At 39.2% G+C, this 24,749-nt stretch overlaps 3 protein-coding genes across 3 annotated transcripts; 2 read left to right on the forward strand and 1 right to left on the reverse strand.

Moving 5' to 3' along the window:
• Positions 1-5,306: 5,306 nt before the first annotated feature.
• Positions 5,307-6,227, forward strand: LOC149819195 (MND1-interacting protein 1-like). Its single transcript, XM_089986355.1, has one exon. The coding sequence runs from the start codon at positions 5,307-5,309 to the stop codon at positions 6,225-6,227; it is 921 nt and encodes a 306-aa protein (XP_089842481.1).
• On the forward strand, positions 6,105-7,808 carry LOC149819196 (MND1-interacting protein 1-like). The gene is made up of 2 exons (XM_089985627.1): positions 6,105-6,863; positions 7,139-7,808. The coding sequence occupies exons 1-2, from the start codon at positions 6,483-6,485 to the stop codon at positions 7,643-7,645; spliced, it is 888 nt and encodes a 295-aa protein (XP_089841753.1). The 5' UTR covers positions 6,105-6,482; the 3' UTR covers positions 7,646-7,808.
• Positions 7,809-9,906: 2,098 nt separating this feature from the next.
• Positions 9,907-15,696, reverse strand: LOC149819197 (protein phosphatase 2C 29-like). The gene is made up of 4 exons (XM_089986356.1): positions 13,636-15,696; positions 12,731-12,844; positions 12,134-12,398; positions 9,907-10,193 (listed from the first exon to the last, which is right to left on the reverse strand). Exons 1-4 carry the CDS (start codon positions 15,694-15,696, stop codon positions 10,069-10,071), a joined length of 2,565 nt encoding a protein of 854 aa, XP_089842482.1. The 3' UTR covers positions 9,907-10,068.
• Between the last annotated feature and the right edge of the window lie 9,053 nt (positions 15,697-24,749).

Below are 24,749 nucleotides of genomic sequence, written 5' to 3' on the forward strand. Positions count from 1 at the left end.
AAGTTCTTAAAAACCTGAAAGACTTCAGATTTTTTAAATAATAAATAGAGATACATATACCTTGAGTAATCATCTATAAATGTGACAAAAAAATTTCACCAATGTAACACGAAAAAAAGGCCCGCAAATATTTGAATGCACAATCTCTAATTTTTTATTATCGAGTTTAAAATTTTTCTTATATGTGTTGGACTCGTTATCCTTTATGCAGTCAACACATGGTATTATATCTATGAAATCAAGGGATCTAAGAATCTCTTCTTTCATAAGTCTTTAGACTCTCTCTTTTAAGATGTATCTTAACCTTTGATACCAAAACAAATATGATTGATCATTCTTTAGACCGCGTTTATTGTCAATCATTGTATTCTCAGCGAAGTGAGATTCTCAGATTATGAACTACTGGAAAGATTATATTGAACCCTTACATATATACACACATCCCTTTTTATAGAGGAGAGGGAGAGGAAGGAGTAGAGGGAAAGAGAGAAAAAGCCCTCTCATGTATAAGGTTTTTTTGAAATGAATGTTTATGTGCCTATGTGATTAGGTTATTAAATAAGATTTTTTTTAAATGAATGCTTATGTGATTGGATGAATTTGATTGATCTTTTGATACATGGGCCTTAGTAGGTCTCGTGTGTTGTTTTGGAATTTATAAACACTACAACATATCTTCATTACAAATAGAGAAGAAAGACCTTGTGTTGCCAAAAAATCCTAATTTGTTGAAGGACTTATGGCTAGACCCAAAAATTGATATAAGTGCAATTGAATATCTACCTATGAAGAGTTGACAAAGCATCTAGGGTCACAAAGAAAGTACAATGTAAGTGCATGTGTTATTGCTCTATTTTCTGCCTTTGTATTTTTTTTCTCTTGAAAACAAGTTAAAAATATATATATATAACCCTTGTTTATGTTTCATAATTGTTTTATATATTAACTTCATGATCTTGTTGGTGTCGTTTATTTGATATATTTGTAATTTGTGAATTGATTCTTCATAATATATATAATTTAATGTTGTTAGTGTATGATAGTGAATATTCTTGTATAATTCAATTTTGTACAATGTAGTATGGTCTAATATTATTTGCATGAAATTAACAGATATCGACATATTCACGAAGAGGACGTGAGCGTTCTTCCTCCTTTATGATAAGTTCACCACCTGTCAACCAAGGTAAACACTTAGTTGAAAACAACATCGAAACACAAGTGGGTGATACTTCAAGGGAGGAAGAGGTGACCCCCATACACCACAAGTCATTATAGCTCCAGAGCCATCCACGATGGCTTCAGATAAATATTAATTCAATATTTTTTATTATAATTAAAAATTTATTATTGTCATTCTTATTAATATTTATTTTTTACTACAAATTAGCAACTGCAGAATCTTTCAAGCACAAACATAGGTGATAGCTCCTTCGTATTTTCTAAGAGGCTTTCGTGCATCACCAAGAAGCGGGTCATACTCACTTACAACTCATGGAAGGTCTCAGGTGAAACGAAGATGATGCTACATAAAGCATATTATATAAGTATATTGCCTAACTATATTTTGATAAATAAATTAATCCATAAAATGAGCGTTACTAACTATATTTTGATAATTTGGTACAAAAAGAGTTTGATTTAGATAAAGATATACCTGAATTTCAGTGGTGTAGAAAAGCAACTTCATCTATCATACTCAAGGGTGCGAGAAGGTTTCTACATGCATTACCAAAAGTTTTAAAACCACGACATAGCAGAACAATATCTTCCTGAGGGAGTCAACTCTGAAGTGTGAAAAGAGATTTGCATGTTTTTCACTGAAGACTATTGGACAATAAATATTAGATATATATTTATAAGTAAATAAATATTTATTTTTTTAGATTTTTGTTTACCAATTGATCTTCTTTTGGTTAATAACAGGTGTCAAAGAAAATTTTGGTGAATAGAGCAAAACAGATGGTCCAACTTATCAGCAGATTGTCTTCGTACGAGGGTAAGTTTCTTTTGTGTAAGTTTATTTTTTTTATATAGTATAGTGTTAAATATGTTTGACCTAATAGATTTTTAATTTGTTATTTATAGACTGAAATAGTTGGGCATGAACTAATGACAAGTGCATTCTACAAAGAGATGTACACTCATTCATATCACATGACATTCATCTGTAGCGAAGCAGAAGAAACCTTTGTAAGTAACTCACACTTTATAGTGTCATATTCATTCATTTTATTTTGTACATTATCATTAGTTACTGATAACCAATTATTAACGACGTGAAGATGAAGCTTTAATATATGAAGATTTAAAATTCAACATCTTCTTTACAAAGACGTTCATCGATGATGCAGTAAGATATTTTTGCCAAGGTTCTTAGGGAGCAATACGGACATATGAGTGAGATCAGTGCATTTTTCTTCCATCCAAACCATCATACTCTAGTCAGGCCTAAATTTTGCAGATAAGGTCCAACAATTAAGATAAGAATGAAGCAACAACAAGAAGCAACTAGACAAAAAATAAAGCAAAAGAGAGAAGAAACTAGACAGAAAATAGAGTGATAGAGAGAAGCAACTAGACAAAAAATTAAGCAAAAGAGAGAAGCAACTAAAAAACTTAGAGAGGAGATACAAGCTCTCATGGATACACAAGGACAAAACCCCAATCCTAGATTCAAAATTTCAAACTATTTACTTATATGAGAAGTATATATGTTTTGATTTCTAAACTCTTTGTTATAGTTGTCATAATTAAATTTTGACTTATGTAAATATTAGAAGTATATATGTTTTTTGCAGGCTTAAAGAGGATGTGGTAGGTTTGTATTTAAAGTGTGTTTGTTGCAGGTTTGGAGAGGATGTAGGGGGTTTATATTTTTAAAGTGTATATTTATTTTTTGAAATATTTTTGAAGTATATGTTAATAGTTTGAAGTGTTTTGAATGTTTGAGAATGTATGTTTGAAGTTAATATTTGAGGATATATGTATGAAATGCATATTTGAACTTTTTGTTGAATGTATGTTTTAATTGTTAATTTTATTATATTTGAAGTTTTATTGAAGTGTATGTATTTAAATGTAAAAACAATTTTTTAAAACTAATTTTTAGTTTTCAATTTGCATGTTTATAGCCTGTAATGATGATATTTTTGTCTCGTCATTATAGGTGAGATCTTTGTCTCGCCGTTATAAGCTGGTTATAATGGCAAGTTAATTCTCTTTGTTATAGCCTGCAACAGCTACATTATAGGCTATAACGGCGAGACAAAAATGTTATAACCTATAGATAGCCTACATTGGCGAGCCAAAGATCTTGCTGTTATAAGGTATCTTGTCGTTAAAACATCCTCACTGCCATTAGTGTTTTTAATTTTGGCAAGATTTTTCATTGATATTGGTTAACCCTTTAATGTTGACATATAAATATAAATATCGTTGTTATTGGCCAATAAAAGCTATTTTGTTTTGGTGACTTATTCCTGCTGCCCTCTCCTTGTGATTCTTAGTTGTTGCATCACTTCCGTGCAAAAGTACTTACCTTAGATTCAAGCACATGCTGTATAAATTCAAGCACAAAAAATACTAAAAAGAAGAGAAACATTCATGAACCTCAGAAAAATTGCACCAGCAAAGATCTAATTACCATAGATAGACCACACAACTCTTTGCCTTACTGGTGTCATGAGTAGTGTTCCTGGCAAAAAAGAAGAAAAAAATGCAAGAGAATATAAGACACTGAAGTTAAAAAATGCAAGAGAATATAAAACATGAGTAGGTACTGGCAACCTTATTTCACAGTAAGTAAATGAAGGAACAAAAACCTTAAAAAAGAAATAATCAATAAAAAAAATGATGCCATCCCATAAAAAAAAGGCTGAGCTCTGCCATCGACCATAGGCACCTTGAATTGATTACTTTGGTTTGGAAAAAAAAAATCACAGTTAAAGCTAAATATAATCAATTATCCAAGTGACTGTTCTCCGTGATTCTTTCATTAATGATGACATAACAACTTGGCCACCCTCATTGAGTATCTCACATCTTTGAGATGGGTGGCATGCTGCAATTTGCATCCTATCCAATGAAATGAAAACGAAGACAAGATGATATAGCTTCTTTAAAAAAGGACAGAGTTTTCATGTACTCTTTCAAATACTCGTGGTACACGGTACACCAGCAAAGCAAAGAATGTTGGTTTCAGTTGCATGAGGTGGTTCGGACTCTTTTCGGGTACAGGTAAAGTACCGAAGTGATGCATATTCAGACCAAAACTTGGTAAGAAAGAATCCATATCAGGTTAGGATCCAATTTACCATTTTCACGTACTAGTACACCATTAATTTTGGTTTGGATTGAGATATGAAAATCCATAATCAGATCTGCTTGTTCTGTTAATTGGACCCGGAAGGGGCTTCTCGTATCTAAAGCAACCGTTAACCAGTAATCAATGATTCGGATATCAACCTAGACCCGAACCATGGATATTCAAGCCGATCAACCTACAAAGGTGAGCAGGTGAAAGTGGGATTCTTAAAGTTCCCATTTCGGTTGTTGTCTTCTTTGGATCAACGTCTGAGCGTCATCTTCCCAAGAAGCTTCGTCGTTTTACATTTTCCTCTCCAGTTCTTCCTTTTCCCGATTTTGGGCATTCCCAGATTTTCTTTGCATAAATTGCCGGACACCCATTTTTCATCGGTTCTCGTTCTTCTTGGAACTCGGTTGCTGGAGAGGAAATAGGGTTTTCAGAATCAGGAAGTAGAGAAAGGGAGAGGGAGAGAACTCGAAGTGAATCTCTCAGCAAACGCTTGTAAGTCTCCTTAACGCCGCTAATTGATCAACCGAAGTTAATTCTTGATATTATGAGTCGGTCTTTAGTATCTTTGATTAATTATCTCTGTTTCTGATCTTCCTTATGTTCAGGGTCGCAACTTTGGGTGTTGGTGTTTCGGTTATCTCAGTTATCGTGTAATTTGATCACTTGGGTGTTTTTGTTATCGTTAGAAAGTGCATAAATTTCGTTTCAAATTTGACATTCTTTTGGTGATCGACATCTGAACCATGGCTTCTCTTTCTTTTGATAGTGACTTTGATTGGGTTTGAGTTTTTGCTTAGTGGGCAATCCAGAGGGAGTGCCAGATTTTGATTCTGAATCTTCTGATTCTGAAATGGCTAACGATGGGAAGGAGACCACGGGAAACAGTAGGGAGATTAAGCTTCGTATGGGCTTGATGAATGAGGGAGATGGTAACGTTCTCGGGAAATCATGTTCAGGCTGCAGTAAGTGTTAATCGGATTTCCGTGAGATGGATGGAAGTGAGTGGGGAATCTGTGCTGAGCAACAATTAGAGGAATTGTTGTTGAAGAATTTGGAATTCCTTTACAATGAAGCTATAAGCAAGATTGTATCGTTGGGATATGATGAGGATGTTGCGTTGAAGGCGGTATTGAGAAACGGGCATTGTTACGGGAGCGGGGATGTGCTGTCGAACATCATTCACAATTCATTGAAGTACTTGAATATTGGTGTTAAAGGTGGTCCAGAGGGGTCTGCTTTCGTTTTTGGAGAGTTGAAACAATTGGTGGGGTATTCGTTAGCCGGGATTGTGTGTTTGCTTCAGCAAGTTAGGCCCCAATTGAGTAAAGGGGATGCAATGTGGTGCCTCCTAATGAGCGATCTCCATGTTGATCGGGCGAGTGCATTGGAGTTTCCATTGCCTAGGGGTGTTTTAGTTCCTGTACCCATTCGTCCTTCTCCTTTAAATTTGGTGCCTGGGGCTGAAGCGTCTGAGCCTTGCAAAGCGTATGGTGGATTGGGGTTTGGAGATGAAGGTTTAACCATCAGTGGATTCATGAAAGATATAGATGCTACAAACTTGACTTCTACAATGATCAACACTGATGTACTTCCGAACAGCTTGAACATGTCACCTTCTGTGAAATTGTCAATGTTAAAAAGGAACTCTGCTACAATGTTTTCTTCTGGTGTTTCAGAAGTCTCAAAAGCCGCTGGACACGCTCCTCTCAATTCTTCCTCGGGTTGCTTGCATCCTTCAATCACTTCTTGCATGCACCATAAAGGGAATACTGGGATGAATGGGCTATCAGAATGTGCTAGTTTACTGAAGCCCCAACCAGGTATCATGTATGAGAGCACGAGTGCTGCGCACATGATGACCGGTCGTGCAAGCTCTGTACCGCCTCCTGGAACTGATTCTGGATCTTAAATGTCCCCTGAACATTGTGAAAAATCCAGGGAGTCTGGTAACCCTGATGTTGTAACTTCCACTGTGGGTAATCTGGAAAACATGCATCTTGATGAGAAGCTTGATGGAGCAGTCGACCAAAGAGAGGAAATGATTTTCAGATTGACACACCAAATAGAAATGCTGGAGAGGCAATTGCAAGAGAGAATTTAGTGGGCTCAAAAGAAAGCATTGCAAGCTGCTAAAAAACTAAGCAGTGATCTCACCGAGCTTAAGATGTTGAGAATGGAAAGGGAAGAAATTTTACAGCAGAAGAATAATCTGACACTTGAGGATGTAATCATGAAGAAGCTCTCTGAACTGGAAGGTGCTTTAAAGAAGGCAGGTGCTCAAGTTGATCAAGCCAATGCAGCTGTAAAACGTCTTGAAACGGAGAATGCAGAAATCAGGGCTGAAATGGTTGCTGCAAAATTAAGCGCAGCTGAGTCTGTTAAAACATGTTTAGAGCTTGAGAAGCGGGACAAAAAGTGCCAGAAGAAACTCTTATCATGGGTGAAGCAGAAAGCTAAGTTGCAGGAGGAGGTGGCCGAGAAGAAACGGAAGAATAGCCATCTGCAGCAACAGTTGCAGCTCATCGAGGCACAGAAAGAAGCCGAGGTTAGCAAGAAGCAATACTTCCGTGCTACCATTGTTTTTTTATTTTTAACATTTCTCTATATTTGGTGTGCTGCAACTGTAATACCAATTGAATTAGTCGTCTTTTGGAAATGTTTTTAGGAGGTATCACTTAATCCTTATGCTTTGTCTCTTGCTTCTTGCTCTCTTCCCTTCTCTCAAAAATATATGCAATCATTTCTATTGTGAGTAGATATGGGGGAAGGATTAATCAATTTTTTATGTACCCGAGTCTTATAACAATTGCCTTGTGACAGATGAAGTGGAGGTGCGAAATGGAAGCGAAGGAGGTAGCAATCTCACAAGCAGAGGAGGAAAGAAGAGCTAAGGAAGCAACCGAAGTTAATATTACAAGGAGGCAGGAGGCCTTGCGCCTCAAGATTGAAATAGACTTTCAGCGACACAAGGATGACTTCCAAAGGCTTGAAGAGGATCTTTCACGACTTAAAGCATCGCCGAAATCCAGTCAGCTTAATTGCTTATCAAACATGCAATTCGATGCAGATATGGCCAAGAAAGTAAGAGAATCAAATAAAAAGTGCGGCAATGAACTAGAAAATGTTCATGAGTCATCTTGTAAAGAGATCAAGTGTGATAGGGGATGCTTGGTTTGCATGAAGGAGGTTTCTGTAGTTTTTCTACCTTGTGCTCATCAGGTTCTTTGTGTTGGTTGCAATGAGGTCCACGAGATACAGACTAGGAAAAATTGCCCTTGTGATACTGTGATAGAACAGAGGATTCGTGTCTATGGTGTTAGCTCTTAGACTTACAAAAGGTTAGTAGGATATGGCGTTGTGCCAGGACATCACATAGCTAAATTTGTGGTGAATACATTGACTGCTAAATAAATGCTTTGTAGTTTTTTAGTTGAAACATCCTTTCAATTTTGTATACAATTTGACTATCTTTTTGGGCATGACGAGAGAAAAATAAAAGCTACATTTCTATCTCAATATGTTGGCATTTCATTATGGTGCCGATTAACTGAAGCTCTCTCTCTTTCTCTCTCTGTGTATATTGGATGCAATCAAATTTCATAATACTGTTTTTTTTATAGGCAAGCTGGGGGATAATGACGAGAGGGGATCGCTCAATGTGGGGCCAGCGATCTGCTGCCGCGGGCCTCATGCAATGCTGTCATGTGATTCGCTGTGTCACATGCCGGGGACACTTAGGCGCTCCCTGGATCCCCTCTCAATAATAACCGAAGATTCCAATCCGAGAACCTTCTCTTGTAAGTGCGACCTAATCATCCAGCTGTCATTTGATTTCATAAGTTTTAACATAGGAAGGTGTAAAAAAATGCACCATCCACTGTTCACATCTAGCTTATGCTAGAAGCCAAAAGGACAACTATGAAATAGGAAATTTCTTGCCAAATCTGTATCTGAAAGGTTTCATCAAGGTTTGCTTATCGAAAAAGGTTTCAACAAGGTTTTGTGCATCTTTTGCAAACATCCCAATCCCAATGATCTAGAAGTTACTACCTAAGTTGCTGAAAACTTCAAAAGTCACGGTTTTTCCTTCATGTGGGTCTTACCTTCCCATCTCAGATCTTAAATCAAAAGGATCAAAATGCACCCTGTGGGTATGCCAACAAGTTGATAAAAATCATTTAAGAATGTTGCTAGAAGTTATTTATCAGTTTTTTTTTTCTGAGAGAAGTTATTGAGTTGACTACACCTACTAGAAATAGAGAAGAGAGAGAGAGATCAACCACTGGACAGAAACGGCGAGCTTAGCATTCATGTGCTGCTCGAATTTAAAGAACTTTGGAGGAAAATGAAAAGGATTTCTCATGCAACTGCACATGAATATCGTATTTAAGTTCACTCACACCAGACCCAAGGGGTTAGGGTAGTTGGAACTGGCCTCGGCTATCAGACAGGTAGTCTGGGTTCAATTCCTGCAGGCATTATTCCCCTTGCATAAGCCGAAGCAGGTGGCTCCCTCGTCAAGGGGTGCGCTAAGGGTGGCAATCGGGTCTGGTTGGCGGGTCAGCATACCTCAACACGAACCCGACCCGTTTATTCAACAGGTCGGCTGTGGCAAACACAAATGGGTAACCGAACACGACACGGTTAACCCGTTTAATAAACGGGCCGGGTGAGGTAAATGGGTTGGCAGGTGGGTCGGGTAAACAGGTTGGCAGGCGGGTTGGCGAGTCGGGTTCAGGTAAATGGGTTGACCCGCCCACCTAACCCGTTTATTAAACGGGTCAGCCGGGTTGGCGGGTTGGCATACCCCTAACACGAACCCGACCCGTTTAATAAACGGGTTAGGCGGGTCGACCCGTTTATGACACGAACCTGTTTAAGCCAAACCTGAACCCGCCTAAGAAGCGGGTTGGCAAGTCGTGTCAGATTTTGCCACCCCTAGGTTGCGCCCTGGTTCATACCCCTCTGTGGTGGTTCCCCCGTTCCTCTATAGAAAAAAAATTCTTACACCCAAAAAGGAAAAAAAAAAGAAGAAGAAAGAAACAATAGCAAAGGTCGTATTCATTTATATTTCAACTGAAAAATTCTCTACAACCGTAATTGGTAAATTTACCTTGGTTGATTACTATTTGTATCCTATTAAATTTCCCCAATCTTGTGTACATGGGTAGACCGTATTTCTCACCTTCTCATATAAAAACTCTACACAGGCCTCGACACAAAGGAAGATAATTCAGAAAGGAAAAGGAAAATTGAAAACGGCGGAAAAAATTGAAACAGCCAAAATACTTCCTCTCTGAAAATTGCCTTATCAGCATCGCTTGGCATTTCGGATCACTGAACCCAAAAAGAATACCCAAGACCAGTAACCACAGCATTCATTGCCTCTTCATATTTGCAAGAAGCTTCCTTCACCAAATGAATCAGATGGATACACGCATTGTGATTTGTGCTTCCAATCTAAGACAGGCTCTGATAGCAAGTCTCAAGTCTGTGATGGTAGGCAGCTGACAAACTAGCCTTTCGGATTCCATTGCTTTTTTCTTGCCACAGGTGTGACCGGCGGTAGCTTACATACCACTGGGCATAAAAATAAAGAGTTTTCGAGGATGGCAGGTTAGTCGGGCAACACAAACTGAATAAACCAGATGTTTCACAGACTTCAGGCTTGTAGCAGTAGCAATGCCAAATCAGTATATGCTAGTCACTGAATCATGAAGAACCCACTGGAAGATGCTATCTGCTGATAGTCACAAGTACTTCCCTGAGGACTTCCATATCCTCCCTTCAAGAGATATTACCATGACTGTAACATCATCATGGTATTTCCTGCGTTCCCCTTGTGGTATATCCAATAACTCATGTAATTCCATACCTGAAAGAAAAAGATGTCGATGTGGGCTAACAGAACCAGTGGCTGATAGTAAGAATTCAGAATCTAGACTCGATGGCAGTTGGATTGACAGACCAATCAGAGGCAAAAGCTATGCCTTTTACCAACATAGAAAATCAGCACAAACCGACTCAGAATACAGATGTCTCAAGTAGCCAAGTCTCAAGTCAACAGAGATGCTGAATTCATACTATCTTATTCATCCCTAGTGCAAGTCAAGCCTTCAATTTCAAACATCACATGGTAGAAACAGACCAGAAAGGTTCCATTGTCATTATAATTGTTGATTAGCTTTAAACTTCTTAAAACTTGTGTATCATGTGATGCATGTATATAGACTGGAGAACTTACAAAAGGTATTAACTCAAAAATCATAATACAATAACTAAACAAACATGTGATATAGGTCTGTCAAAGTGGTAGATTCGATGAGTACTCGGATATGATCACAGCAAGATCCGATCAGAATGAATAAAATATCCTTTGTAATGTAGTTAGGGATCAGCATAAGAAATTGTAAATTCATTCAAGGCAAAGGCTGCTAGTACACATGCATTTTTATGGGTGAATTTGTGTCAGCGCAGCTGCTGGTCTTCTGTATCTCTAAAACCCACAAGAGACTCGGATTCTCAAAGAAAGTAGAGGAATATTTGTAGAAGCATGCACCAAAATTGTTCCTCAAGTTCATTAAATCAGGTTATGGCTGAGCCCTCTAACAGTTTTCAGAACTCAAAAATTTAGCTTTGATATATATATATATATATATATATATATATATATATATATATATATATATATATATATATATATATATATATATATATATATAATTGATTACTTTTTATTTAATATTTAATTTTCTCAAAGTGTAAGTGCCAGAAACTTGAGTTTCCCAGATTTTTCACCCGAAATAGCAACAACTGGGTTCATCGGAATCTCCTGAGCAACTCAAACATCTTTCACAGTTCATCTATATGATCCACTCTTGGACCTGCCATGAATTCAACCAATTTGATTAAGGTAGAAATTAAGACTTAAGGGAGAAAGAAATTAGCACAGAAGAGGATTCTTCACTACAAGCAATGATTTGGTAAAGACATCAGCTTGAATACAATCCATCATGTGAGAGCACGATACAAATTCACACTTACTGTTTTTTTTTTCTCTTTTCAAGATGAATATTTCTTTATGTTTTTTAAGTGAATGAATATTATATATATGAGTACAAGAACATAGTATTATTAAAAAGTAAGATGATAAACACATTTACTACTGCACATAATGACATAATACATTTTACCATAGTTTTAAAACTCGCTGGGTCAACCCAGTGACTTGGTTGACTCGGCCCAGATCACTCAATCACTGGGTCAAAAATGAGTAAAAACTTGTTTTGAACAAAACTCGGCCGAGTCACCGAGTGGACCCAGGCGAGTCATGGATGAGTCACCGACTCATGGGCGAGTCATGCACATATATACATATATAATATATTTTATATATAATTACATATATTCTATAAAACATAATATAAATATTATGCATATTATATATAAAAATATGGCTATACATATATTAATAAAATTATGTATTAAATATATTATAAAAATATCATATAATGCATATTATATATAATATATTGATAAACTACTATAACATATACATATATTTATATATTTTATATAAAATATAAAGTTAACATGACCCGGCCTAGTCACCGAGTTGACCCAGCCGAGTCATGGGTCACTCAAGGACGAGCCGAGTGATGAGTCAACAAGTTTTAAAACCATGCATTTTACATCATATCCACATTGATTAAATATGCATTTCGACAACAACATACGAAAAGGGATATTACTCAACATATTATCAACAGACATAAAATTTAGAAATTTATACATGGGTTAACAATTTCATCTTACCAGCTTTCTTTGCAGCCCGGTAAAGAAGCTCCTCAATTAAATACTGTGCAGGATCTCCATCAGGAAACTTCTCCATGAAATTCTCAACATGAGAAACCACTTCCTGATTACTTAAATACTGATACAGGCCATCAGATGAGAGGACCAAAAATTGGTCGTTTGGACCAAGCCTGTGATGGCGAAGAGAAGGAGAACAGGAAACGTACGGTGCAGTACCAATATATTCATTCCGGAACATTTCAAGCAATGCATTATTCAACTTTGCCTGAAAATACATAAACAAATAGTAAGCCACCTAATCTCAGTTGGAAATTTGAAAGGGAAAATGAAGGTAGTTGGCTTCCTTTATCCTACTAAAGACTTCAAAAGTACTGAATTTATGGAATAAGTCACATTTATCACAATAGAGCAGTGAATTGATGAGGCAATCCATTGAAGAATTTTTTCAGCATGAGGCATTGATGCCACATAATTTGTATTCCACCGATATTAAGTAGTGTACTAGAAAAAAAGGTGATTTAATTTTAGAAAAATAAACTTGACAAGAAGCAATTAGGAACTAATGTTGTCAAGGTAAAGGAGTAGCACTGAAGAAACCTGTTTGAGAAACCCAGCACCAAAGGCCCGGGTAACCTTCAGACGACCCTTCACTCTGTCATTGATAATGCATTGGCCGTCATCTGGATGTTCTCTCTTGATTCTCATTACTTCCTAAAGAAACCATACGTATCAAATTTTCAGATATGCAGTTAACATAAACCAAAATAAAGTAATCCACTGACAACAGTGAGCCAAGATATCATATCCATACAGAAAGCAACTAAACTTGGAACCACAAATTAGTTTTACAGGATCTGGAAATGTACGAGTTCATTATATGATTGTAAAGATGCACTAGATACACATCAATGGCAAAGGTAATGCATAAGATCACAACTCAACAACAAAGTATATATCAGGCCTCAGTAGCCCATCAGACACATGAAATAGAAGTCCAGAATATAACATAACTTAAAAAGAAAAAAAATCCTTAGAGTTTATCAAAATGTAAGAAAATCAAGCCCAGCTAAGAAATAGAGCTAAACACTTTGCTCTACCGAAAAGAAAATTTATGATATCAATATTGTTCAACAATAAATATTAATGATTGTTCATTTCATTTTCACAAAGTGATAAGTCCGCAACTACAAAACTAGGCCACAACCATTAATTACCCATATTTCCGCACATGAATATCTGAATACTACGAACATATAGAATGATAAACTGCAACTCAGAGACCAAAAATAAGCCTTGTTTGGAATGTAATAAGGAGCATACAATAAACTCAAGCTTCCGATGGTTTACTAGTTAAAAGGATATAAAGCAACATCACAACAGAGTTATAGAATTTCCATGAAAAGAAAAAGTCGGAATTCAATAGTCAAGATGTTCAAGAAGTAAATAATAATGTTAAAATGCAATAAAATGCACAAGCATAGCCAACCCCACTAAATTCTTACTTCTTCGATGCTGGTACTATGATCGGTGGACAACTGCAAAGCCGCCAACTTCATCTCTTCAGCAGGAAATTCAGCCTCTCCACAACGTAAGCTTCCGCTAAGATCAGAGGAATCTTCAAGGATGCCCTCCAAGGCTGATACACCATTTTTCTGGTCGTTTGTCACCCTGAAAGAAGCATCTAATTCTGGTTGATATTGTGCCACTATAGCGCGGCTATCACCAACATTCATCACATACACATCCTCATCCTTCATCAAAACCACCAACAGACAAGAACCCATCAACGCCAGCTCAGGGTTCTGATCAAGTGCCTTGTCCGTCATATCCAGATACGCAAGCTCAGTGGTTTCAAGTGCCTTGGAAAGAGCCTTCAAGACGGCTTCATGATCAACAGGACCAGTCTTGTACTTCCGCAAACTATGCTTCGATCTTTCATCGGCTTGGCTCTCCACCTCAATTTTCTCTTTGTCTAAATCATATGACCAACGGGACGATCTCCTCTGATTCTCCTTGTGCTTGGTAAAACTAAGCTTAAGCTTAGAGAATAGTAACGATCTCCCCTTTCCGTGCCGATGCGATGAATCAGTGCACTCAATTAGCACAGGTGTAGATGCACCATTCCCATCCCGTGCATCTCCTACCTTTGCCTCCACTGCTGCTAAAGATGACCCATCGCAACCGGTATCCTTAGCTATGGCATTGCCTACACGAAAACCAAAACGACCAGAGCCCCAAAAGTCAAATTCATCGTCTTCTTCCTCGAGCAGTTCCCGCAAGAGCTTCCCTCTTTTCACCTCCACTGCCTCTTCTTTAAAGGTCACTCTTTTGACAGACCCAGGCAACGTTTTACTACATTCTCCAACCTCAGCTCCTTCACCAACCGACCCATTTTCCTGCCTCTCATCACTTCTATCCTTATCCTCCAGGAGATCACCTTCTCCTTTCATCGAACTGCGGCAACCATCATCCTGCAACCTCTTCTCGTCGATTTCCAAAGGTGGGTGATGCGCATTACAGCATACCACCAAATTCTCCGCCACACCATCCGCCCTTTCACATTCGCCCACTCCCTTTGAAGAAGGATCCTCCCTGATTTCCCAGAACAAGCCCTCCAATTCGTGGAAAACGGCCTTGTAAAGGTTAGACATCAGGAATTCCGGGGCGTCCGGCCCGTTAAAACCATCATAAATCCCAACAAAGAACCACCCATTCTCCTCGGAGACGACTACATGCACTCTGTCTTCCCCTGCTTTCCCATGAGCCCATTGAAGGTTGCCACCAAAATCTCTACTCTCACCTTCCTTTTCCACATAATCGCAGCACCTCCTATTGCTGCAACTGTCGTTACTATTCACATTACCGCTACAACTAACACCCTCTCTAGACTGATGCAACCCCGCAAAATTAAGCACTGGGAAGACCCAAGGCCTCTTCTTGTCCGAGAAATTCCTATGGAACGCCCTCTTGATCACAACCCCAGATAAACCCTTCCTCCTCCTCTTCTTCTTCAGATAGTACCCGCCCAAAGGGGCCGAGAAATTGATACCATCCGAATTCTCCAACGGCCCGGAGGCCGCGCCTAGCTCCAACGGCCCGGACATGAACCCCCGCTCGAACCTACCGGAATTCCCTAACTCTTGGCTCTGCTGAACCAGAACTCTAGGGACCGGTTGAAGAGGGATCGAGCTAAAGAACGAGCTGCTAACGAAGAAATTGTCGCCGTTCTTACCACCAGCATTGTACCCACAATCAGAGGAGAGGCCAAAACCACCACCACCGTCGTGGTCGGCGCCGCCCTGGGAGGAGACAGCGATAGGAACAGAGGAGTTGGCGCTGACGGACGCGCCGGAGATCGAGCGGAAGGTGGTCTCGGCGGCGGTCAAACGTCCGGAGGCGGAGGGGGAGAAGCGGGCGGAATTGGAGGGGGAGAGGAGGCGGCGGCCGTGTCGGATGTAGCAGAAGGAGTGGCCGAGCGTCTCGTCGAGGGGCTCCTCCGAGAATATGAGTTCGGGGGGCCTGCCTCTGACGCAGGGGAGGAGTGCAGAGACGCCGTTGCCCATCTCGTTCAGAGTTTGATTATCCGCTTCTCCAGAGTTTCCCCTCTTCCCTCTTCCCTCTTCCCTCTTCCCTCTCTCTCACTCTCACTTCTGAGCAAGCTTCCTTCTGAGCAAGGTGCGTTGCAGGAGTTCCAATGGTGGATTAGAGTTAGGGTTAGGTTTTAGAGAGAGAGAGAGAGGTTTTGGAGTTCGAAAACAAAAGCGTAAAACAACAATCAAAATCTCTCTCTCTCTCTCTGTGTGTCTTCTCCCTCTTTAGTGAGAGCGAGTCTTCTTCCTTTTATTTTTGTTTTAGAGAGAGAGAGAGAGACCCTGACCTCTCGTACTATTGCGCTGACTTGTATCCAATTATGCATTTTTATATTTTTCTGTTACTTTTTCTTTATATTTTTTTTTTCAAAATATTTGGTGGGGTCAGAGCATGCCCACCCCCTCTGGCCATGTCATCTCCACGACAGCACGTAGTGTCCAGGTAGACACCTCTTTGATGATGTGGAGTTAAGGGGCTTTCGCTTAGCTTAGATTAGCTTTGCCTGGCGTTTGAATACGCCCACTTATCTAGATAAACTGGATGAGTCATGAGTTCGAATAAAAATGGGATAATAAGGTAGGATTCTATGACAAAGAATAAAGGGGAATTTTCAGCTTGTCTTGTTTTTCTGGACTAGTGGGTGTATCCAAACACCCTCTATAGTGTCAGCTTTTCCATGGAGCTTTCACGGCCGTTGTTTGGGACCTAGGAGTTGGGATGAGATTTGAGGATCTGGGTTGAAGTTTAAGTTTGTTGAGGATCTGGCCTTTGATTTCGGAGCGGGATATGATTCCGGTTCATTAAATAAATTTGGATCCACACTTTAAATTTCTTTTTTTTAGATTGGAGAAAGGAGATGAGACTCCCTCTCATTTGCATTCGCATTTCACACTCCAACTAAAAATCAGTAACTAGTAGCTGCTAAAGCCCTGTTTGGATGACAGGAGGGCAAAACCTTGTTTTGGCAAACCACGTTTTGCCTCAAACTAGGTTTTTGGCACTCATTTTTGGGTGATCAAAAGCCTGGTTTTCGGGTTTTTTTTGTCGCAAAAAATTTAAAAAAAATACAGGTTGCCATTTCCTGACAGGTGGTTGGTCAGAAAATGGTCGGCCAACCATTAAATTATGAAAAAAACCCAAAGAAAAAGAAAATGGCTGGTCGGAAAATGTTTAACCAGGTAAAAAAAATACAAAAAAGTGGTTGACTGGCCATTTCCTAGTTAGTGGCTGGCCGGAAAATGTCGGGCCAACCACCAGCAATTTTGAAAAAAAAAAAAAATCAACCTGTGACGGATCGAAAATTGGCGGAACTCAAACCAAGTTGTAGGGAGGTGGGGGGAAGGGAGAGAGTTGAGAGTATTTGGTGGTAGGGGAGCAATAAACCAGTCTGAAAACTTGGTGAAGGGGGGACCTTTTTCAATTAACCAAGTTCTACCAAAACTTGGTTTTGTATCACCCAAACACACCAAAACTTGGTTTTTGAGCACAAAAACTCCAGTTTTAAACTGAAGTGAGTTTTGGGGTGTCATCCAAACGATACCTAAAAATTGATGGTTTTCACTTTTGCAAACTCATGACTCCTTCTGACTCTCATACCTTGATGAAACTCATCTTTGCTTGTAGAGAAGCATTACATGAAATTGGTTGATAGTTTTAGACCGTTCATTCATATCATATGGATGGTCAATCCATTTTTTTTTATATTAACCTGTTCCAAGAAAAAAAAAAAAAAAGGAAAAACGTGCCAAAGTTGGTTGAAGCGAGCCAACCAATGGAAGAATCTGGATATTATTATGGGTGGGAAAACACATAACACCTAGCCATGTTTTCTATCAAAACAATATCACTATCAACTGAAAATTAACAAAAAATAAACCATAGACTAAATATGCATCACATATATGGCATATTAGTACCTTATAGAGAATATAGACTAATAAACAATACTATAGTAGTTTCTTTTCAAGTCAGAGAATTCCAAGGAGTAGTTGGTGACTATAGTAATTTCTTTTCAAGCCAGAGAATTCCAAGGAGTAGTTATTGATAAAGTCTACTCTGCTTGGGTTTGACAGCGAAGGATACAAATAGTAGGTTTAAAAATAAGTCCGACCCAGCACGACTAGGTCTCTGATCTTGAGACCCGCCATTAGCAATACAATCGTACCATTGGGGTTTGAACTTGCAACGTTCCAAAAGCAAAGTGATGTGAACTAACAGCTCTTACCAAACAAGGGGAGAACCCTTTGGCTTTTATATGTATTTTTAGTAAAAAGAAACTTCTGCAATTTTACGGATCTGAGTTTAGATTTTCATTTTCAAGGCACGATAAAACTAGAACTCAATAATTTGTCATTTGAGCGAGTTCAGATATAGGAGTTAGGTAAGGAGTGTTAATGGGTGTTAATACATGGACGCAGGGATGCAAATGGACTGGATCCAGTAGACAAAATTTTGGATTTTGGATGTTCGGACCTGATTTGGATCCAACTTTTCTATGTATTTAACTGATCCGAATTGGATCCGTTGGCATCCCGACGTTAGCAAGTCAAGTTTTTCTTTTCTTTTTTTCGTTTTCATTGTTGTGGTAAACTCAGCTCGGCTCAAGCCGTGGCTTAATGGCGTCGGCTAAGTCAGAGGAGAGGATCGGACGGCCACGATTGCGGGCTCGAGGCCAGAGTCAAAGCAGAATAAGGGTTAGGTCGTCGACCTTTCTACGTGACATTGATGCTTTTCTACCATATTCAAAATTCCCTCTTTTCTTTATTCTTAAAAGTTATTTCTGGTTTTTTTAAGTAAAAAACAAAGACTCGTTATCTTTAAAAAGTCAATGCGTTAGTTATGATTTTCCTTTTACTTTCACACAAACGAAAGTTCAAAAGGCTACCAAATCTGTCGAGTAAGGATGGCAGTGGACCGGGGGAAAGTGGGGCCCCGCCCCGCCTCGCCTCACCCGGTTTGGACCGGGGATGAAGGGTATGAAACGGGGATGAAGGTTAAAATCCATCCCCGTTCGGGGATGAACTTATACTTTTCCCTGCCCTGCCCCATCCCCGCCTAGCCCTGCCCCATCCCCAATTCTTTTAAAGGATGGCAATAGACTATGGGGAAACGGGCCCCCACCCTGCCTCATCCCTGTTTGAACCAAGGATGGAGGGCATGAAACGGGGATGAAGGCGAGGGTGGAGGTTAAAATCCATCCCCGTGCGGGGATGGAGGTTCTAATCTTGAGACAGGGCGAGGGTGAAGACGTTGTCCCCGCCCCTGCCGCAGTTTTGATTTTAACCTTCATCCCTGCCTCTATCCCAGTTTCATGTCCTCCATCCCTGTTCTAAATGGGGCGAGGAGGGGCGAAGATCCATTTCTCTTCGGTTCATTGTCATTTCTAAAGAAGGATTGGGAATGGAGCGATTTGAGGGGGAGGGGGCAGGAGAAAGCATAAGTCCATCCCCACTCAAGTTTTGATTTTAACCTTCATCCCCACCTCCATCTCTGTTTCATGTCCTCCATCCCTAGTCCAAACAGGGAAAGGTGGGGCCAGACCCTGTTTCTCCTCAGTCAACTGCCATCCCTACTCTGGAAAGCAAATTTAGTAGAGGTGTCAACGGGGCGGGTTTGGTTCAAACCCAGGTAAAACCAGGACCCTGATTTTTGGTTATGGCATCGGATTCAAACCTGAGGTCTAATTGGACCTATCATAAGAGAAATCATACCCAGACCCGAGTCATACCGGGTAAATCCATGTTTTTAATATTTTTACATTGAAAAATTATGGGTCTTAATTGGAACTTGGGTTTGGTATAAAATTTCACAAACTATACCCGGGTCCAGACCCAGGTCTTCATATTTATTACCGTACCCGGATCCTATAGAGTTTGGTTCAGGTCAGGTCCAGACACGGGTCTTCCTATTTATCACCATACCCAGATCCTATAGAGTTTGGTTCAGGTCAGGTTCAGGTAAACTCGACCTGATGACACCCCTGAGCTGTTGGCATCCTCACCGTCCACAATGTACACAAGGACCAGAAGGTTCTTGCGGGACCTAAAAACAAAAGGATTGGAAGCCACAACAATAATTTTGTTTTACCAAAAAAACTATCTCACTCCCAACTCGGTAAGTGTAAAACCTCAAGTCCTCCTTGCCCACAGAAAAGTATACCTAGCTTGGGCCTCACCGCAAGCTATGTGAACCCGTGAATTTCGAACTCATAACAACTCTTCAGCTTGGTGACATTCATGAGCTTAGGCTACCAAATGAGTGGAGTCCAGTTGTTCAGTAAAAGTAGGGATTTTTTAAAGGTTAAAAAGAACAGGTAGGCAGGGGAAGATCTCTAAAAAGTAAATTTGAGATTGGTATTGACTGTTGGGATTTTAGTGAAGCTTCAAATTTGAGGGAAGTGCTAAAAAGATCAAAAGCACAAAGAATATTTTGGAGTTAGGTTACCAAAGTAACTAAAAAACCATGAAAAGGGAAAGAAATAGAATATAGCAACTTGTACATTTCTTTAAAAAAATAAAAGCTAAGCAGGTGCAGTCATAAATTATTCTGAAAATTGAATATATTTTAAAAGAATAAAAAAAAAGAAAATCATAAACGAGGTTCACAAGCACAAAAAACAAAGTAAACTAAAGAGAACCAGGAATCCCCAAGTTATGCTTCATCTTCCCCATGTCTTGAATGAAACAAACTTTAGCTTCTAGAAGTATTCTAGAGATAAGTTTTTCTACTTGACCTTTTTCTTCCATTATGGAGGTTTTCCCACAGTAGACCCTTAACTAATCTCTATATTGGCAGCTCTCAAATGAACAAATGCAAGAAGACAAGTGTCACTTTTATGTGTTTTTGGTAAAAAAAAAGAAGAAACAAATATGCTAAGCGACAAGCCTTAGCGTGAGGACTCCATCCCCGGAGTCAAGGGGTAAGCCCACAAAGTTTTATGTTGTCAGAACAACGATCGTAAGTAGGGCAGGTAAAGCCAACGCGGTTAGGTCTATGATCCAGGGGATATTTCTCCATAGAAATATATAAAAAAAAAATGACAAGCCTTTCACATGCATTTTGTGTTCAAACTTCAAATCCTAACCTTAGTTTCATCTTTTCATTCATAATATTATCTTGAGTTTATGTAATGTCAAATCCTAACCCTCATTTTTTTTCTTCAACATATCTAATAGGTTTAGTGATTTAAACCCTAACCCTAACTTCACTTAACTTTTACTAGGAGAGTAGAGGCCTCACCCATCTTCACCTTTTCACCAGCATGAACAACCTGATTGGACCAATCCTTGGTCAAGGTAATTAAGGGATTACCTTAAGACCCTTAGGACCTCTATGAGTTTTTTCTAATTTCTTTGTGGACTTTTGGTGAACAAATTGAACTTGTTGGTCTACAAATTATGCAAGTGTTCCAAGTTTATTTCTTCTTAGTTTAACCTATTACCCTAGATGGAGGACATCGGTTTAAGCATTGTTTATTGTGATTATTTTATAAGGTCGTCAGCATTATCTAGATTTTTATTTTTAATACAAGGAAATAATTGTTTACTCCATATCCCACAGCAAAATCTGTTTTAAAATAAAAGAAAGAGATAATGGAAAGTTGGCATCGTACCAAAGTGGGAATTCCAAAATCCATTACTTTTTTTTTGCTCATTTTTAATTTTACTTTGACCACCCCCCCCCCCCCCCCTCTCTCTCTCTCTCTCTCTCTCTCTCTCTCTCTCTCAACACATACAAAATCTCAGTTAGTGCACGCACACCATAGTCATAAATCTCGTTTCCTGGAAACACTTTCAAATATTTTTAAAAACCTAATTTTTCTCTTAAAAACATCGGCATATACAAAATATATGTCTATTATTACAGAAAACTTATAGACAACACAAAATATTAATTGCAAAAACAGTTTTTTCTCATGTTAATGACAGGTTAAAACCACACTAAAAACACAAAGTTTTGACATTATTATTTTAAAATACTACATTATTTTTGGGAAATGTTGACCACTAAAAATATCGCATTAAAATCATGATATTTTCAAAATGTCAGCCATATTTGTGCCATAACACCATAGGTGCATATATCCATATAGAGTGGTATAAAAGCAACAAGTTGGATAAACCTTGCCCTAAGGGGGGTTGGCATAGTGGGGTAGGGTTTTGGCTGCTGGACAGGCCGTCAAGGTTCGATTCTCATGGGTGTCGCCTCTCTGCGCGAGCCAACACATAGAATAAGCCTCAAGAGCAAGGGTTCTAGTTTCGGAATCTTACGATGCCCGCACAACGACCATAGGTATGGCAGGCTGAGCCAGCACGACCATGTCTTCATGCCGGTTGTGGTTTCTTTGAGTTATAAATCCAAAAAATTAAGTTTGATAAACCAACTATGCTGGCCCACTGGCTGCAGCCCTTCGAGTCATGGACTACCCCACCTACTATAGAACGTTATTAATTCATTATCACAATTTTCTCTTCACCTCAACTCAACCACCCTTTCTTCTTCATAATTTCCTTCCCTTTTCTGTTGGCAAGTTGGAATTGGGCCAATGAAGATGTTAAGAAATCATGATTGAGATTTGAGCTCCACACTTGGATGTAAATGGTTCGGATTAGGATGCGGCGAATACCAAATCTGACTAATTGGATCTCCCTAAATGGATTCAGACTTAGATTCAGACTCAGACTCAGATGATGAAAAGCTTATAAAAAATCTGCTTTTTTACACATAATCGGATTCAAATGTCCATGAAATCCTGATATCCATCACCATCAGATTCAGTAACAAAAGATCAAAACCATATCCACATCTGATTACAATCGGATATGGTTTCACCTAACCAAATCTGACTAAACAATGTCAAATTAGGTTGGTTTTATGAAAAAATCTGACACCAAACAGCGGAGCCGACAAGCACACTTCCGACTCGGGCTCCCAAACATAGCCTTAATGAATTTTTCTTCTCTCTCAAAAGAAAAAAATTGAAAATGGCATTTTTGTCTAACTCTATTTTTTTTGTTTTGTAAAGGCAAGCTGGGGTTAGTCAGATCCCTGCCAGTTATTCAACTATACCATTAGGTTTTGAACCTGCAACATCTCAACACAAGGCCGCTTGTTTGGCAGGAGTTGTCAGTGCACGTCACCTTGTGGTGGGACCTTGCAAGTTCAAAACCCAGTGGTACATTGTATAACTAGTATGAGTAAGGGTGTCAACCGATCGGGTTTGGTTCAGACTCAAGTGGAATCAGGGTTGGACCAGATTTCTGGGTATGGTATCGGGTTTGGACCCGAGTCTAATCAGGTCTACTATAAGAAAAACCATATCTGGATCCAATAAGAACTACATGAACCAAATCCGGATCACACCCAGTAAAACCATATTTTTATCATTTTTACATTGAAAATTTGAGGATCTTAATTGGAACTCGGGTTGATTCTGGTCTGATATAAAATTTCACAAACTATACCCGGGTCCATGTATTAATTGAACCTTCTAGTCCGGATCGGGTCTTCCTATTTATCACCATACCCAGACCTTATATGGTTTGGTTTGGGTAGAGTCCTAGTAAATCAGGCCTATTGACACCCTAGCTGTGGGGGGGGGGGGGGGTTCTGCCTAACTCCAACTTGCCTTTAAAAAAACAACATATATCCTATCTAACACTTTTCCTATCTAACACTTTTAATAAGGAGGGAGGGGCAACTGCTTCTAAAAAAAGTCAAATCTCCTTAAAGATTTTCTCTTTGATTGCAGTGTTCAGTCGCTATATTCGATAATTGACTTTTCTCCATCTTTTTCATCATATTTGAAAGTGGGTAAAGTTAGGGAAAAAAATCATGCTCCAAGATCCTAACTTTTCTAGCTGACCAATGATCCCATCATTTGAAATAGGATGGGCTCCATCGTACATTCAATCTTAACCATCCAATCAATGGTTAAATGATTTTACTGGATGGTTAGGATTGAATGTACGATGAAACTCGTCTTTAATTCAAATGATGGGATTCGTTTTCCTTCAAGCAAAGGCAACTTCTGTAACCAAGTTGAAGGGATATCATAAGTTTGAAAACCACCCGAACATCCTTTTTGATGAAGCTGAAGCTAGTTGCACTGTCCTATGAGCAATGAGGACCAGAGATTTTTGCACCATTAAGCACCCAAGCGAGTGCTCCAAGGGAGGTTGGAGTAGTGGGGTGGGGGCCTTGGCTGCTAGAGAGAGAGAGAGAGAGTCAACTTTCAATTCTCATAGGTGTCGCCTCTCTGGGTAAGGCAATGCTTAGCATAGGCCCTACCGGCAGGGGTCCTAGCCTCGGAGTTTTATGCTGTCAGCACAATGACCCTAAGTATGTCAAGTTGAGCCAACGCGACCAGGTCTTTATGCCAGGTGCAGTTTCTTCGGGTTACAAATTCAAAAAAATAAATAAATAAGCAGGCAGGTTAGAGAGGTGGTTCTTCTCAGAGGTGGGTCATGTAAGGCAGGGTGGCGGTGGGGCGCTACTCTCAGTTTTTCTTGCTTCGGCAAGGGTTCCTTGTCGCTAAAAAATGCTGAAAAAAAAGTAATTAATAAAGGGGTGATGAAAAAAATTTAAATAAAGAAATAAAAAAATGAGAGGGAGAGAGAGGTTTTATAATTATTGATGTTGTTTTAAATAAAGAGCACAAAAATGAGAACAATGAGAGAGAGAGAGGTTGGTTTTAAATGGGAGAAAGCCTGACCTATTGATTTGGTTTCACCAGTAGAGGAGCTCCACGTGGCATCAACACATTCATGGCCAGCGAAAATGGAACCACCAAGGGGTCTGCTGCCTGCATATCATTTCTCTTTCCGACTGGTGGATTCGTGTACAGTCGCTGTATTACCACAATTGACTCTTCTCCATCTTTCTCACCGCATTGGAAGTAGGAAAAGTTGGGAAAATTTCTGTATGAAATGACTCAAACATAGCCTTTCCATGCTATTTCAAGAATAAAAATTTCACAAATATAATTTTTTCCGATTTCGACTTTCACAATTGCACATACCTTCTC

Source organism: Nuphar pumila, chromosome 13 (assembly GCF_984573655.1).
Source record: "Nuphar pumila chromosome 13, dmNupPumi1.hap1.1, whole genome shotgun sequence".
NCBI classification, from domain to species: domain Eukaryota; kingdom Viridiplantae; phylum Streptophyta; class Magnoliopsida; order Nymphaeales; family Nymphaeaceae; genus Nuphar; species Nuphar pumila.

Coding starts and splice junctions, on each gene's coding strand:
- LOC149819195 (XM_089986355.1), top strand. CDS start 5,307: ATGGATGGAAGTGAGTGGGGAATCTGTGCTGAGCAACAATTAGAGGAA.
- LOC149819196 (XM_089985627.1), top strand. CDS start 6,483: ATGTTGAGAATGGAAAGGGAAGAAATTTTACAGCAGAAGAATAATCTG. Junction 6,864..7,138: donor AGGCACAGAAAGAAGCCGAG/GTTAGCAAGAAG, acceptor GCCTTGTGACAG/ATGAAGTGGAGGTGCGAAAT.
- LOC149819197 (XM_089986356.1), bottom strand. CDS start 15,696: ATGGGCAACGGCGTCTCTGCACTCCTCCCCTGCGTCAGAGGCAGGCCC. Junction 12,399..12,730: donor GTGCTGGGTTTCTCAAACAG/GTTTCTTCAGTG, acceptor ATGTATTTTCAG/GCAAAGTTGAATAATGCATT. Junction 10,194..12,133: donor CCGGGCTGCAAAGAAAGCTG/GTAAGATGAAAT, acceptor TTTTTCTTTCAG/GTATGGAATTACATGAGTTA.